Source organism: Mustela erminea, chromosome 19 (genome assembly GCF_009829155.1).
Source record: "Mustela erminea isolate mMusErm1 chromosome 19, mMusErm1.Pri, whole genome shotgun sequence".
Taxonomy (NCBI): Eukaryota; Metazoa; Chordata; class Mammalia; order Carnivora; family Mustelidae; genus Mustela; species Mustela erminea.
Window position 1 is genome coordinate 17,749,233 of NC_045632.1, and position 17,692 is coordinate 17,766,924.

Sequence of the window (17,692 nt, forward strand, 5' to 3'; positions counted from 1 at the left end):
CGGTAGCTTGCACAGCAAGGCTACTAACGCGCCGCCCCGCGGACTCCTGGGAGCTCCGGCCCACGCGGGAGTGCGCAGGCGCAGACGACTGATCCTTGGCCGGGGGTGAGGTTGGTAGGTCCTAGGGGCTCCTGAGGAGGCGGGAACCCGGTGCTCGGACCGAGAGGCCAGGCTAGCTATCCGGTCCCGGAGGAAAGGCCAGGGAGGAAACAGGGAGTTCAAGCCCGGCTTTGTAATTCTGAGGAGGGAACCGGAACCGAGCCCGCGGTAACCAGTCACTCGGATCCGTGCGAGCGGGGCCTCGGGCGTGGCCCGTGGGCGTGACCCTGAGGGTGACAATCAGGTCTGACCTGAAGCGAGCTCCGCGAGGGGAGGGGTTTGTCTGTTTTGACGCGGAGGAAGCTCGATCGCTGGGAGCGGGGCCTCAAACAGCAGGCGCTGCGTGTGTGTCCCGAATTGAGGCGGCCTCTTGTGCCCAACCTGCTGCGTTTTGGGTGCCTGCTATCTGTGAGATGTTGGGACCGAATGTGTGTAAAAAGTGGACGGAGTTGTGTAGCTGCCTCGGATTTCCTCCTTATGTGTCTAATTTTAGAGTAGGTGTGAGTCCCGCTTGATACTATAGGGGACTATGAAGAAACGAAAGTGATTTTGTGACTTTGCCTGGAATTATGCAGTGTGCTGTCTGAGGTTGTAAATGACATATGGGTACTGTGAGATGGGGGTTTTCTGAAGTAAGTTTGGTTGACTGTAACTGTGCATGTGTTTGTAACCTACTGTTATTATTTGTGATGGTATTGTGATTGAAAAACTGCATGACCACTGTCTAGTTGGGTTTTTAAGATGTGATCATCTGAAGAGTGGTCATTAAGCCTGCCTCCAAAATTGTACCTCAATAGCAATTTAGCAAATAGAGGTATGAGTATTGGAAAGGAAGAGGTAAGATTTCATTTCCCAGATGGTAAGATTCAATACAGGGAAACACTATGTAAACTAAAACCAGTGTGTTGAAATTAACAGTGCTCCATGAATAGGAAGCAGTAAAAAACAACTTTTGTCCATAACCAGTACTTTCAGCACTGATATATGTGTGAGGTTTCCTGCTTCTGGATGAAATCGATGGTCATTAGCTTCTTCAGGCATTCTAAGACAATAAAAAAAAGTACTTGGTATACTTTTAATCACAAGGCCAGTCTCATTTTAATAGTTAAAATAGTTTGCTAATTAAAACATTCACTGTAGCACTCAGTACTTTAGATTTCATTTAGCATGGTATCATCCTCTCCCCAGGAAACCTACATTACAGAGTGGAAAGATCAATTTCTTCTCTAGTTCCATACCTGTACTATTAAAAAGTGTTGTTCAATAGTTAAATTAGCTATTAGTAAATTAGTAAGTTAATTTTCAATAATTATGCTTATCACTATGATACAGGTGAATCAATAAAGATTAAGTGGAGGAGTTTAAAGTTCAGATATTCTCAAGCATATAGGGATATGTAATATACGATAGGGATGCCATTTCACATTAGTTGAAAAAATATGGGTTACTTATATATTTGTAGTATTGATAAACAAGAAAACATACAAAGAAAGCTTCACAAGGGGGGGCGCCTGGGTGGCTCAGTGGGTTAAGCCTCTGCCTTTGGCTTGGGTCAGGATCCCAGGGCACTGGGATCGAGCCCCACATCTGGATCTCTGCTCAGAGGGGAGCCTGCTTCCCCCTCTCTCTCTGCCTGCCTCTCTGCCTACTTGTGATCTCTCTGCCAAATAAATAAAATCTTTAAAAATAATAATAATAAAAAGAAAGCTTCACAAGGTAAAATCACTTTAATAGTCATAGAAGCAACTAAGAAAAATTATTTCTAATTAAAATAAAGGGTTAGTTTACTAAATAAAAAAGATAATATCAATTAGGAAATTAAAACATGAGAAAAATAGACAAACTATAAGAAGATGCCATCATGGAAATAGAAAAGAAATAAAAGGAGCTTATTCTCTCATAGTAAGATGTGTAAGCTAGAACTACAATATATATCTATTAGGCAGAGATTAAAAATTTATTATCAACCGCATTCATCAGGGTATGGGGAGGTATTCTCCTGTGCTGATACTAACAGTGTAAATTGGTAGAAAGTCCATGAAGAACTATTTGGAAATATATGACAAACCTGTCTTCCACGGAGATGGAAGGTAGAGCTGCAGAGGGAAAAGCACAATGTTCCCTCTCTTTCTCCACCAACAACAGATTGCCCAGATTCATTCTAATTCATGAAGGGACTAGGTTTCTGGTGGCGAGGGAGCAGGATTTGCCCTTTTTCTCAACTAATCACCACCTTGGATACGTGTGGGTACACAGAGTGGGCAAGTGCTGCAACAGTGAAAATCGATGCAGATTTAACGGAATTATTCTGGGAGATCTAAGTCAAATATGATTTCACATGCTCTTTGTATCCTCTCATCTCTGCCTTCTCAGGATTCTTCCCTTTTCCAAAAGAAAGGCTCAAAAGAGAAGGTTCATCTCTTGCAAATCTCAAAGCCATGCCTCAGGTGAGATGATGTTTCCTCTCTTTCTGAAATAAGTTGTTTTCAGGTAATATAAACATTTGCTTCCCTATCCTTAAATTTCCAGGATGTTGGCCATTGCTTCCATGAAGCTGGTCATCAGTAGGGCAAGCAAGTGGCCTAAGCATAAAATGTGAGGAGTGCGTTTAGGGTTTTACATCCCTAAATTTTGCATCCTGTGTTCCTTACCTTCCCCACCTAGTTGCAGACCTCTTCCCAGTTTTTCTTATTCCAATCAGATAAACATAAGCCTTTGCACGTGTACCTCCTAGGTGTAGCCAGTGTTTACATATTGACTTGGTATATTACTCATCATCTCCTTCCTTAGTCTTCTCACAAAAGTATTGCTATAGAACAGCAATGTATTATTTTGATTTAAAAGGGAATATATCACTATTGAATCTATCCATCTTTAATGAACCTATCTTGTCTAGACACTGATTTGAGATCTAAGTTGTGAGGAGTCAAGGAACAGACATGGAAAAGCTTTGATCATCTCCAATAACCTAGGTTTTGCAATGATACAATGGGAGGTAGAGTTGGTAAATCACATTATTTGCTTGTGGTAAGCTGTCTTGTTGTGTGAGGTTTCCAAGATAGAGATTTGTTTGCATGCTTGTACAGAAAACTATGATTTTGCATTCTACTTCTGTGATCCTCCTGTCCATTTTATCCAATTCATACAAACGGTGGCCAGCCAGTGAAAACCTTTCCAGTATTTCAATGCTGTTACAGATTTTTTTCTTATCTTTTTAGTTTCTTCTTATTTTTTATATGTGGGTGCAGCAGAATGAAATGCATATGCTAGTCCATTCTTGAAACATTCTACTTTGAATCAAAGGTGGCACTTTCCCCTATTTTCATGTCTGTCAGAAAATTCCTCTTCATCTACCCATCTTCAAAATACTGATTTTTGGGTGCCTGGGTGGGTCAGTGGGTTAAAGCCTCTGCCTTCAGCTCAGGTCATGATCCCAGGGTCCTGGGATTGAGTCCCGCATCAGGCTCTCTGCTTGGTGGGGAGCCTGCTTCCTCCTCTCTCTCTGCCTGCTTCTCTGCACAGTAGACTTGTGATCTCTGTCTGTCAAATAAATAAATAAAATCTTTTTAAAAAATACTGATTTTCCCCAGATGCCAATTTGTTCTCTTCTCTTCACTGTCTCTTTTTCTCTATACACAGAGTTATACTGAAAGGTTATACTGATCTAATTCTAGTGACTCTCAAACACCTCTCTCCATCCTAGACTTCCATTCAGAGTGTCAGAATCATATATCCAATCCCCAAAAGTTAGGACCACCTGAGTGTCCCATAGACACTTGAAGTACATTTCCAAGGTTTACTTCATTACCTCCTTGGTCCAGCTTATTCTTTCTTCTGTTTTCCATTTCCATTTTCTAGTCTCAGCACCTCCCCACTTGCCTATACAGGTAACCCAAGAGCTATGCTTCTTTTTTGTCACTCTACAACCAATTTATGACCAATTCTTTTGCAACCCATTATCCACCAACCAGTTTTCTCCTCTCTAGACCACTAATACCACCTTAATCTAGGAAACATCTCCAACAATGGTTACTTAATTTTCTTTCCCGCTTAACACACCTCAAGCCTTCTCCAGTCTTCAAGAGTATTGCCTTTGAAGTAAAAATTTTATCAGATAACATAGGTGCTATTTAGCCTTTCTTTATACTCCACAAAGCAGCAGAACAAGCAAAGTGGGGTATGCATTAGAATGGAATGTACAAGACAATATATTGAAAGGGAGGAAAATACTAACAGATCGTATTCAGGAGCAGATCATCAACTCTGTGGATAGCCTTTAATGCTGATTGATGCCTTATAAATAAATATAAATATGTTGAGAGTGTTCTCAGTACATTTTTAAAACCACTGCTCTGTAGGAAAATTCTAGTATTATTCCATAAACATGCCCATTGCCCACCTTGATCTATGTTTCTTCTTAGAGCACAAAGACTCTTTCCTAACATACGGTGCCTTTTGCTATTTCCTCAATTTACTAATTTTCTTCTCCCCATGAATTTTAAAAGCAGGTACACTGTACAAAACAAATTCATTGTGAGGACAAAATTTTGATGTCCTCAGTGAAGCCTTGGAATACAAAATGAAATTTTTCTTCACTTCATAGCATTTCCCTTGTACATATTTCTGTCATTCATCTGTAATACCTGTTGAGTATATGTATTTATATGTATGCCTCTCACGTAACCAGTAACTTTTCATGAGCAAGGCCAGGGTTTTATTCATTTTGGTCCACCAGGCAACCAGTCACATTTAAGGCAAATAGTATGATCTTATATATTTTTAGCATGAGATAATAAGTAAATATTATCAGAGAGAAATTTCTACAGTAGAAAACACAAAATAAGAAAACTAGTCTGACCACTGAACATGGTCTCCAATATCTAGTTCTCACTAGTTCCAATCACTTTAGGATGAACTAGAGTATGCCCTTACAGGGATCAGTGTCATTCAAGGATGTGACTGTGGACTTCACCCAGGAGGAATGGCAGCAACTGGATCCTGCACAGAAGGCCCTCTACAGGGATGTCATGTTGGAAAACTACTGCCATCTCATCTCTGTTGGTAAGGAAAATTCCTTGAATCTTTCAACATCATACATCTCCTTTCAAGAATTTCTAAAGCATATGGAACTTTGAATTTCAGAGATCAGAGGTGATGACTCCCTTTTTGTTAGCAGACAGTGTGATTAGGTCCTCACTTGCCTAGTGCAAGGTATTGGTAAGATGTTAATGCATACCTTGTCTGTCACCTTAGAGCTATATCTTTCTCTTCCTTCAAAAGTTTTGAAGCCCAAGCAGCTTATACCAAGTCTGATTTTTTACTACTAGGGTTTCACATGACTAAGCCCGAGATGATCCGCAAGTTGGAACAAGGAGAAGAACCGTGGACAGCAGAGAAAATTTTTCCAAGTCAGAGCGACCTTGGTGAGTCTGTACAGAGCAAATCCAGTGGACTCAGGTAGCTGACACATTCAAATGTTTTGCGGGATCTATTTTTTTAATTGTGGTAAAATAAACATAACATAAAACTTAATATCTTAAGGGGCGCCTGGGTGGCTCAGTGGGTTAAGCCGCTGCCTTCAGCTCAGGTCATGATCTCAGGGTCCTGGGATCGAGTCCCACATCGGGCTCTCTGCTCAGCAGGGAGCCTGCTTCCCTTCCTCTCTCTCTGCCTGCCTCTCCGTCTACTTGTGATTTCTCTCTGTCAAATAAATAAATAAAATCTTTAAAAAAAAAAAAACTTAATATCTTAAGCATTTTTAAGCATATAGTTCAGTGGCATTAGGCACATTTACATTGTGCAACTATCACCATCATCCATCTCCAGAACTCTTTTCATGTTGTAGGACTAAAACTGTACTCATTCAAAAATAACTCCCCATTACCTTCTCCCCCTAGCCTCTGGCAACTACCATTCTACTTTCTGTTTCTATGAATTTATCTGCCTAGGTACTTCATAAATGTGGAGTCATGTGGTATTTGTCTTTTTTGTGATTAGTTTTTTTCATTTAACATAATGTCCTCAAGGTCTACCCATATTGTAGTATACCAGAATTTCCTTCTTTTTAAGGCTGAGAAATATTCCAACTGCATGTATATATCATATGTTGCTCATGCAGTGGAAACTTGAGTTGCTTCTACCTTTTGGCTACTATGAATAATGCTGCTATGAACATAAGCATACAAATATCTACTTGAGTCTTTGCTTTCAGCTTTTTTGGTATATACCCAGAATGTATATACATGCTGGAACGTATGTAATTCTATGTTTACTGTTTTGAGGAACTACCATACTGTTTTCCACAATGGCTACACCATTTTACATTCCTAAGGGTTTCAGTTTCTCCACATCCTCACCAACACCTGTTATTTTATATTTGGGGTTTTAAAATTTTTTTTATTTTTATTTTTTTAAGATTTTATTTATTTATTTATTTATTTATTTGACAGAGAGAAATCACAAGTAGGCAGAGAGGCAGGCAGAGAGAGAAAGGAGGAAGCAGGCTCCCTGCCAAGTAGAGAGCCCAATGCGGGACTCGATCTCAGGATCATGATCTGAGCCAAAGGCAGAGGCTTAACCCACTGAGCCACCCAGGAGCCCATTATTTTGGGTTTTTAAATATTTATTTATTTATTTATTTATTCATTAGGTTTTTATTTATTTATTTGACAGACAGAGATCACAAGTAGGCAGAGCAGCAGGCAGAGAGGAGGAAGCAGGCTCCCCACTGAGGAGAAAGCTCGTTGAGGGGCTTGATCCCAGGACTCTGGGACCATGACCCGAGCTGAAGGCAGAGGCTTTAACCTACTGAGCCACCCAGGCACCCCAATTTGGGGTTATCTAATTTTTTTTTTTTAAGATTCTATTATTTGACACTTGGAGATCACAAGTAGACAGAGAGGCAGGCGGAGAGAGAGGAAGGGAAGCAGGCTCGGCGCTGAGTAGAGCTCCTGATGTGGGGCTCGATCCCAGGACTCTGGGATCATGACCTGAGCCGAAGGCACAGGCTTTAACCCACTGAGCCACCCAGGCGCCCCTGTATGTGGAGATCTTAAGTGTGAAGTCCTTTGAGTTCTGACAGAAGCATAAACCCATGTATGTCATACCCAATATAAAGAACATTTCCATTAACCCATTAAGTTCCTTCAGGCCTCTTCCAAGTCAGTCCCTTCCACTAGGACAATCACACTTGTGATTTCTACCAGCATAGGTTAGTTTTGTCTATCCATACCTTTTTCATATCTATTTTCTTTAATTCAGCTTAATGTGTGAGACATATATACATGTTTTTGCGGTAGTTTAAGTAGTTTCTTTTAATTATAGAATAGTATTCAGTTGTATGAATATACCAGTTTGTTTATACATCTCCAGTTCATAGACACTTGAAATGTTCCAGTTTGGGGCCATTATGAATAAAGCTATTGTGAACATTCTTGTAAACATCTTTTTCTGAACAAGTTTTTATTTCTTCTCAGTAAACACCTAGCAGGTAGTATTACTCATTCATTATGAAGGTGTATATTTCTCTTTTTTAGAAACTGTCAGCTTTTAAAAGTTACTGTACCATTTTCAGCTTTTACCAGAAATGTGTAAAAAGTTAAAACAAAATTTTTTTATCATTTTAAAACAATATACTTATTACATGTTGACTTAAAATCATTTTTTACAAAAAATAACTATCTCCCAAAAGAAAAAAAAATAGTGACAAAAGTGGAATTGTTACATAATTGAAATTTATTTAATAAGTAGCTGACTTTCACATATGATTCTGTATTCAATTTGTTGCAAAAAATTGAGTTGAAATATATGAAGAAAGCCTCCTTCATGCATCATATGTAGGTTGAAATGAGAAATATATATATATTTTTTAAAGATTTTATTTATTTGTCAGAGATGAAAGAGAAAAATAGAGAGTGAACACAAGCAGTGGGAGTGGCAGGCAGAAGGAAAAGCAGGCTCCCTGCTGAGCAAGGAGCCCGATGGAATTCAGGACTCAATTCCAGAACCCTGGGATCATGACCTGAGCCAAAGGGAGATGGCTTAACCAACTGAGCCACCCAGGCATCCCTGAATGAGACATATTTAAGAGCCTCTTTAGATTGTCATAGATATTCTTAATACTACACCCAAATGTAACAATTGGTAGTTCCTGAACAGCTGGTTGCAATATAGAACCTGAAATCATAACAATGAACTTTTGTACACTGTTAAATAAAATCCAGTGGTCTACTTAAATGGGTATTTTACCCATGCATTTTCGGTAATATTATGTATTAATCATTTGGAAAGTAACAGTTCAGTGACATCTAAGATCTTCCAAATTTTAACGTATTTCTATATACAATATTAATTTTTAAAAAATACCAGAGGCCACATTTGTTAATATCATCAGAAATATCATCAGAAAAGTCTAAGAATTGGGAAGCTGACAAGCTCACAGTAGCAAATAAAAGCTTTCCAACAAAATGAACTTTATTTGAAAGCGTGGATTTTATCATTGGTCACAAATATTAGCATATGTTTTCCTTGAATTAACATGCTCACATTGTTCAAGAAAATGTCTACTAGAGGGACGCCCGGCTCAGTCAGTTAAGTGTCTGCCTTTAGCTTAGGTCATGATACCAGGGTCCTGCATCAGGCTCCTTGCTCAGTGGGGAGCCTGCTTCTTCCTCTGTCTGCTGTTCCCCCAGCTTGTGCTTGCTGACAAATAAACAACATCTTTAAAAAAAAATGTCTAGAGGCGCCTGGGTGGCTCAGTGGGTTAAAGCCTCTGCCTTCAGCTCAGGTCATGATCTCAGGGTCCTGAGATCGAGCCCCTCATCGGGCTCTCTGCTCAGCGGGGAGCCTGCTTCCCCGCCTCTGCCTGCCTCTCTGCCTACTTGTGATCTCTATCTCTGTCAAATAAATAAATAAAATCTTAAGAAAAATGTCTACTAGATACCCATGTCTGAATAATAATCAGTTGTACTCTCAAATAAATGCTCTTCCATAAAAAGTAGATACAGATATTCCCTGCTTTTTGAAAGTTCATGTTATGCCACTTTGGTTTTCGTAAAGATCTCCATTAGTACCTGTCTTCACTAACCAAAAAAAATCTGAAGAGGATTCTTTGCTTTAATAAAACAAGGTGAAAAGCAAAAATAGCACTTTGTTTGTTTTGCTGAGAGCTGTAGAGGCCCAGCCAAGCTCCTCCCCCAGAACTACACTCAGCATCTCATCAGCATCAGGCTGCCATAGTTTTGAGCATCTGTGCTTTGTCTCAATTTATTCTGCACATTGATTAGCAAGATGTGTCAGAAGAGCTGAGGAAAGGTTATTTTTTTGGATCTGGGAATGCTCAAAAAATTTTCTGTGTAAATTAATGGTAATTGCTTCTTCACTTTATGCCATTTCAGCTTATGAAAAGTTTCACAGGAACATCCTGTTTTGGGATGCAGCAGGAGGGGAAGAGGGCCCTGTATTCAGTTCTCAACTCAAATTATTACACCAGCACTTCTCTTCACAAAATATATTATACTCTGGTATGCAACAGAAGTGCTTCATGCATGCACGTCTTTAATCATCACACAGAATATTGAAAATACGTGTACTCAAGGATGGAGATCTAATAAAATTAATGATTTTTTCCTGCTCTATCAAAAATAGACTTACATGACACCTTTTTTCTTATGGAATAGAAATTTAGTGATTACTGTTATAGATTGTGCCAGTGTTTTCATTTCTGCTGATGTGCCAGCATTTTATCTGCTGTATTAATCATATTTTTTATCTTTTATATTTTATGATGTTTTGACAACTTTGGAGGGCCTTGCTGGCTGGGGAGAGATTGCCCCTCCCAGAGCTAGCTAATCTGTAGAGAGAGTAGGCAGTCTGTTGGTAAGCCCGCCTTTCATACAAAAACCAACCAATCCCAAGTCCATAACCTCAAGTACCTCCTTTACCTAACTGTCACACACCAAGGCAATCACCTGGGGCCAGTACCTTACACAACTATAGACCACCCCTGTAAAACCCATAGCTTCCAATACTGTTCAAAAATGCCAATCTTAAACTGTTTCCCCTATCCTGCTTTGCCTTTCCCATGCAAGCAAGTCCCCAAAAAGGCTTTGGCTAGGCTTTCCACTCTCTCCTTTCTGCCTCCTGACCAAGCCTGCTGCTCCTATGTGTGGCCCTACAAAGCATGATATGTCGCCTCCTCTCAGGAAATGTAGTGAAAATCTTCTAATGACATTAGCCTATGTCATAAACCTTCATAAAATAAAATTCTGTAAGTACTAATGAGACACCCAGCTTAAAAAGACAAATGGAGTTTTGTTATTAACAAAAAGAGTTTTTTTTTATCAAAACCAAAAGGTTTGATTTTGTGGACTGCCTCTCCCCTTCCCTGCCTCTCACATAAGGATCTCATGTACTAAGGTCCATGAATCACATTTTGGGATTTAGGTTTAGGTCTTTCTTGTTGATTTTCATGTCTTTAACATTTCAGTTCTTTCTCTTTTTTCTTTCATTTAATCTCCTATTTATTAGGTATTCTTAAATCTATTTTTAAAAAAACAGAGAGGGACGCTTGGGTGGCTCAGTTGGTTGGACGACTGCCTTCGGCTCAGGTCATGATCCTGGAGTCCTGGGATCGAGTCCCACATCGGGCTCCCAGCTCCACGGGGAGTCTGCTTCTCTCTCTGACCTTCTCCTCGCTCATGCTCTCTCTCACTGTCTCTCTCTCAAATAAATAAATAAAATCTTAAAAAAAAAAACAGAGAAAACATTGTCTAATATTTCTTCCTCTTAGTTTTCATTTTCTTTCCTTCCTTTCCCTGTGCAATGTCTTAACTGTTTCTTGCAGTCAGGCTCACATCCTATTTTCACCATGACACCTGCCATCAGATTTCAAAATTCATAAACTGTGGACCTAAGATAATTTTAGTATCACTTTTTTCCAACATATTTATTTCCAGTAAGTTTCTGTGTTCCATGGCATAGTGCTCAGATACCTGATGCCTACCCACCTTGATTTGGGTAAAAAACACTAACTCATTTTAATCCTGTTTCCCCAAGTGCCTTTTCACATCTTCATTGCTTTTCCTCCCTCCTTCTTTATTGCCTAGGAAATTAAATACTTACTGAATAAGTTGATTTTATTTCAGTGGTCTCTCATTGGTATCCTTAATTAAGGCTCTTTCTTCATCTTTAATCCTTGCCTTTATAAAAGTCCTATGAGTTGGGGGACCTGGGTGGTACAGTCAATTAAGTATCCGACTCTCAGTTTCCACTCTGGTCACTGAGGTTTTGGTCTCCAGTTGTGGGGTCAAGCCTTGTATTATTAGGCTCTGCACTCAGGGCAGTCTGCTTGGGATTCTCTCACCTTCTCCCCCTGCATATCCCCCTGACCACTTCCACGTCTGTGCATTCTCTCTCTCTTAGAAAAAGTCCTGTAAACTATAATAATCTGATCCATTCTCAAGTGTGGTTTTCTTGTTTTATGTGAATGGCTTTCAAATATGCTTTTTCAGCCCACTTCTCCCATTTGAACTCTAGTGCATATTTTGATCTGCCTACAGCAATACAACAATCGGTTCTGTCATCCTTTCAATTATTGATTTATCAGAAATAATAGTCATTGTCTTTATCTTATCCTTATTTCTTTCTATTTCCTTTTTTCCCCATAGTCAGCCCCTTCTAGTATCAGGTTGCTTCCATCATCTTTGCTATACTTTTTTTTAAAAAGATTTTATTTATTTATTTGACACAGAGAAAGATCACAAGTAGGCAGAGAGGGAGGAGGAAGTAGGCTCCCTGCTGAGCAGAGAGCCTGATGTGGGGCTTGATCCCAGGACCCTGGGATCCTGACCCAAGCCAAAGGCAGAGGCTTTAACCAACTGAGCCACCCAGATGCACTCATCTTTGCTATACTTAATGATCTCTCCACAATTTGTGTTATTTCACTCTGAAATATCTTTACATCTATTCTCATATTCTCATTTGCTACCGACCTCTTCCAAAAGGAGAGCATATTATTTCAGTAACTGCTGTAATTACTATTTGGATTTGCCATGGTTTTTACCTAGTTATTCCATTTATACTATCAATATACCAAAAAGATATCACTTATTATATAAAATTTAAGTTCCTTCTGACAGAAAAATTTCCCATCTGATCATTTCCAAATTTATTTCTCTCTGTGACTTAGAATTCTATTCATCTCTCTTTGTTCTAGTCTCCCAGGTATATTCCATACAATTGATTTTATTCATCACAACTGGACCTTTCACTGTGTGATAGCTGCTACATACTCATGTAGACACTTGCCAAGTTAGACAACTACAACTTAGAGGGTACAGTAGTATACACAAGACTACCCTCACTTCTGATACCAACTGTAAGTTCAGGAGTCCCCAAGCCTAGCACAAATATCAACACTATGCTATAAGGACTCAGGGAACTTGCTGAAAGCTGTAATAGTTATGGTTTATAACGGGAGAAAAAATACGGATTAGAATCAGCTAAACACAAAGTGCAGAGTCCAGGAAGGTACCAAACATGAAGCTTCTAGTAGACCTCTCTCTATGGAATCATGGACAGCATTACCTTGCTGGTGTGACAATACCTACAGAACATTGCCAGGGAAGCATCCCCTGAGCCCATTGTCCAGAGTTTATATTGGGGCTCCATGACTAGGCATGATTAACTGTACATGTAGCCAATCTCAGCTTCTAGCCCCTTGAGAGGTTCAGGCTGATACTGTGTGACCCGAAGCACCCACCCTAAATCACACTGTTGGTGTGGGTCAAAGACCTCCCTAAATTACATTGTGATTTTCTGGCTGGCCAAAAGCTCCCAGGCAAACAAATATCTATTCCAAGGGCTTAGTGATTACTTCCCAGAAGCCAAAGGCAAATGTCAGGTTATATTTGCGCAAGGTTATATTCTTCACTATACAATACTACATATCATTTAGTTAAAAGATCAAGTTTTGCTTCCTCCGTGAAATGTTCCTGGACTACTCCAGGCCATGTCAATTCCTTTTTTGCTGCATTCATATTCTACTCAGATATGAAAATTATGAATAGGTGCATCCTCTGTTATAATCAAACTTCTTTCCCCATCCAGTTAACATTTCCCCCAAATAAGGTTCTCTCTTTTACTTTTTCTTACTGTAATAGAGACTATTCAATAGTTACCTCTCTCTTGTTTTTAAGATTTTATTTATTTATTTGACAGAGAGAGAGAGACACTGAGAGAGGAAACACAAGCAGGAGGAGTGGGAGAGGGAGAAACAGACTTCCCACTGAGCAGGGAGCCTGATGTAGGGCTCATGAGCTGGGCTGAAGGCAGACGCTTAACGACTGAGCCACCCAAGCGCCCCAGTTACCTCTCTTGATACTATGCAAGGAAAACATCTTTCTCATCCATTCAGAAATCATTTAATGATAAGTTCTTTTAAATATACATGCTAAGATCACATTCCTTTATCTCAGATAAACAGTTGTTAATGTATACTCAGAAGATAGTCAATAAAATATTGACATCCAAGAGCTTAACTTTTAGTTGGGAAGGCAATATTATCAAATAAGCATTTTACATATAATATTCATACTAAAATAGCAGATTGTTGAAAGAGTTCTTGAAATGGATGGTCCAGGCTATAATTATAATCTAATTTCAGATAAATTGTACATTAAAGGATGCAAATAATATATGAAGGCTTTTGGACAAATCAATAGTAGAATGTCTCTGAAGGTGGTTGTGGGTCTTAGAAAGATGATGTAACTCTAGTTACTAATACAGATTAGTTTTAGTATGTACTAGAACTACACGTAAGTGGAATTGTATAATATATACTCTTTTGCATAAAGCTTTCACTCTGAAAAATGAGATTCATCTCTTTCCACTGTGTATCAGATTTTTTTTTTATTGGTGAGTAGTATTGTATTGTATATATACATGACACAGTATTACCATTTACCTTTTGATGAATACTCGGGCAGTTACCAGTTAAGCGCTATTGTAAATAAGACACAAGTACCATTGACTTGGATTCATCACTTGTGTGATGGATTCATCAATCCGTATTTAAAATTACCCTACTAGACATGGGTGGTGGTAAGGTAACAATAATAAGATATAGCCAAAAATTTTAAGAAAAATAATATAGTTTTAAAAAAAGAAAGAAAAAGAATCAATTAGTGCTGTAAGCACATGGTTGCGGAATCTAGGCCTTCACATCCCCTGTAGGGAATAATGGAGTTAAGTTATGTTACTGCATTGGGAGGAAAATGTAAACCCATCATTCCTGAAAATTGAAAGAGTAATTCAGCAAATAAAAGGAGGAAAAGTTAGAATTGATGGTCAGGAGAATTTAGTTACTGACCATTTCTGGAAGAAAAAATTGATGGTACCAGCAGTCAGAATACAACAATGGTTATATTCATGTTTTAAGTATACTTTGTTCTCTGGTTTATTTTACAATTCCTAATGGAAAGAGGTTTCTCAAAGTCTTCCCTTTCCGGAGAATTTAAGTTGTGTGGAAAGTTAGGGCCTAGGCTATAAACAGTGTTTCTCTCAACACTAGGAAATGAGTGCTTGAGAAAGTTCATTTGCCATGGATGGGATACATGCAAGTGAGGAAGAAACAAGTGAAAGTATTTTAAACACATATTTAGGCATGAGGGAATAATATTTAGGCTTTCATTTCTACCTGAACATTTTCCTTGCTTACTGGTTAGTATCCTTAATAAGCTCACTCCCTTATTTCTGAATCTGCCCATTCCAAGAACAATCCCACTTTCATCATTCTTTGTCTTCTGTTTACTTGTCCTTGTGTTTATTATACCTGCTCAAGGTAGCTTATATTAACAATATGCCAAAGGTATAAATGTTCTTTTCTTGTGCCATTTTTTCCTCATTTTAACTGTGTAGCAGGCTTTGTGTTTGTATCATAAGAATTTTCCCTACCAAGAGGTAATTTATTTTGGCCTTTGTGTAGATCACGATAGTGAGGCAGACAGTTGCACAATGGGTTGTTTGTATATACATCCGATCCAAAATATTTATGTGAAAACTCACAGTGTTGTTATTCTCTTCTAGAAGAAGACGGAAAAGCTGAAGATGCTTTAGTGAAGTTCAAAGAATATCAAGACAGGCACTCTCGATCAGTCATATTCATCAACCATAAAAGATTAATTAAGGAAAGAAGTAATATTTTTGGGAAAACGTTTCCTGTAGGCAAGAACCGTATTATGTCAAAAACAATACTACGTGAATATAAGCCTGATGGAAAGGTTTTAAAAAATATTTCGGAATTAGTCAGTAGAAATATAAGCCCTGTAAGAGAGAAGTTTGCTGAGAGTAATGGATGGGAGAAATCATTCCTCAATACTAAAAATGAGAAAATTCATACTACAGTGAATCTCTGTAAACAAACAGAAAGGAGTCTGAGTGGTAAACAAGAGCTTATTCAACATCAGAAGACTCAAACTCCTGAGCAATCATTAGATCATAATGAATGTGAAAAATCCTTCCTTATGAAAGGAATGTTATTTACACATACTAGAGCTCACAGAGGAGAAAAACCCTATGAATACAATAAAGATGGAATAGCCTTAATCGAAAAGTCAAATCTCAATGCCCATTCACAAACTCTTATTGAGAAGAAAACCCATGGATACAGCAAATACGGTAAGTTCCTCTGCAGGAAGTCTATTTTTATCATGCATCAGAGATCTCAAACAGAAGAGAAACCCTTTCAGTGTCCTTATTGTGGAAATAGCTTTAGAAGGAAGTCATATCTCATTGAACATCAACGAATTCACACAGGTGAGAAACCTTATGTCTGCAATCAATGTGGAAAAGCTTTCCGTCAAAAGACAGCCCTCACTCTTCATGAGAAAACACATATAGAAGGGAAGCCCTACATTTGTATGGATTGTGGGAAGTCCTTCCGCCAGAAGGCAACTCTCACTAGACATCACAAAACACATACAGGGGAGAAAGCCTATGAATGTACTCAGTGTGGAAGTGCTTTTAGAAAGAAGTCATACCTCATTGATCATCAGAGAACTCACACAGGAGAGAAACCGTATCAATGTAATGAATGTGGGAAGGCATTTATCCAGAAGACAACCCTCACTGTACATCAAAGAACTCACACAGGAGAGAAACCCTATATATGCAGTGAATGTGGAAAGTCCTTCTGCCAAAAGACAACCCTCACTCTCCATCAAAGAATTCATACTGGGGAAAAACCCTATATTTGTAATGAATGTGGGAAGTCCTTCCGCCAGAAGGCAATCCTCACTGTTCATCAGAGAATACATACAGGAGAAAAATCCAATGGATGTCCTCAGTGTGGGAAAGCCTTTAGCAGGAAATCAAACCTCATTCGCCACCAGAAGACTCACACAGGAGAGAAACCATATGAATGTAAAGAATGTGGGAAGTTCTTCAGTTGTAAGTCAAACCTCATTGTACATCAAAAAACCCACAAGGTAGAAACCATGGGAATTCAGTAAAGGATATGACTTTTTTGGTAAAAACTTTTGAAGTCCTAGTAAACACTGTACATGATGTAGCTTGCAAATATAATATTCAACAGTTTAAGGTACTATTCCACAAATTTACCTACTGTTTGTGAACCTATATAACACACAAAGAATGACTAGACAAATAGTAGTCATTGAAAATATAACCCTAAATTTTTTATTATTAGATTCAGCAGGCATTGAAAATACAACCCTAAATTTTTTATTATTAGATTCAGCAGGCATAAACTTCCTCTGTCAAGTTTCTACAAACATTTAAAATAGCTTGTTTTCAATTTCCTTACATACAATGTTGTGACCCAGTAATAAGCAACTGACTAGTGGTCCATGGACCACACTGTGAGTGGAAGTGTTTTTAAAAGAAAGGAAGTATGAATGTTCATAAGAGTGGTTTAAAAGAAAGGAAGTATGTATTTCTCATTGCAAATATGAAATAAAAATTAGTTGTTACCTCCTCAAAATTTACCACAGTTCTGACTTATAACAGAAATTAGGTTTTGCATATTATGAACCTTTATATAAATTGGATTATACATCATGTATTCTTTTATATATGGCTTGTTTCATTCATCATTATGTTTGTAAAACCCATCATTAGTGCATGCAGCAGAAGTTCATTTATTTCTATTCTATATTGAATTCCATCATATGATTAAATTACAGTTTATCCAATCTACTATTGATGGACTTTTTCATTGTTTACAGCTTCGGGTCATAATAAATAATGCTTCTGTGAACATACTTATCATTTGGTGTACATGCATTCACTTCTCTTGTGTATACACTAGGAATGAAATTGCTGGGTCCTGGAGCATATGTATGTTTGGTTAGCTTTGGTAGATACTACCAAACAACTCAGAACTTTCACAGCATGATATAATTCACTCTGAAGGAAGACAACTGAATATTAGTGATATGGTGATGGTTCCAAGCAGACAGTTCATGCTAGAGGGAAACTCTACAAATATGAAAACTGAGAATCCAATTATAATGTATGTACAAAGGCTTTTAGCCACAGCCCAAACTGTAATACAATACCAAACAAATGTAATAAA

The 17,692-nt window shown here is 38.4% G+C and overlaps 1 protein-coding gene across 17 annotated transcripts; it reads left to right on the top strand.

Annotated features, from left to right (window-relative positions):
- Positions 1–25: 25 nt before the first annotated feature.
- On the top strand, positions 26–16,811 carry ZNF382 (zinc finger protein 382). Of its 17 annotated transcripts, none has more exons than XM_032325623.1 (5): positions 26–110; positions 2,473–2,546; positions 5,009–5,160; positions 5,427–5,522; positions 15,184–16,811. In XM_032325623.1, the coding sequence occupies exons 3-5, from the start codon at positions 5,022–5,024 to the stop codon at positions 16,605–16,607; spliced, it is 1,659 nt and encodes a 552-aa protein (XP_032181514.1). In that variant the 5' UTR covers positions 26–110; positions 2,473–2,546; positions 5,009–5,021; the 3' UTR covers positions 16,608–16,811. The 17 variants fall into 17 exon arrangements, with proteins under 17 accessions (XP_032181514.1, XP_032181519.1, XP_032181525.1 ...); XM_032325628.1 differs by having other exon boundaries at positions 5,034–5,160; XM_032325634.1 differs by having other exon boundaries at positions 5,076–5,160.
- The last annotated feature ends 881 nt before the right edge of the window (positions 16,812–17,692 follow it).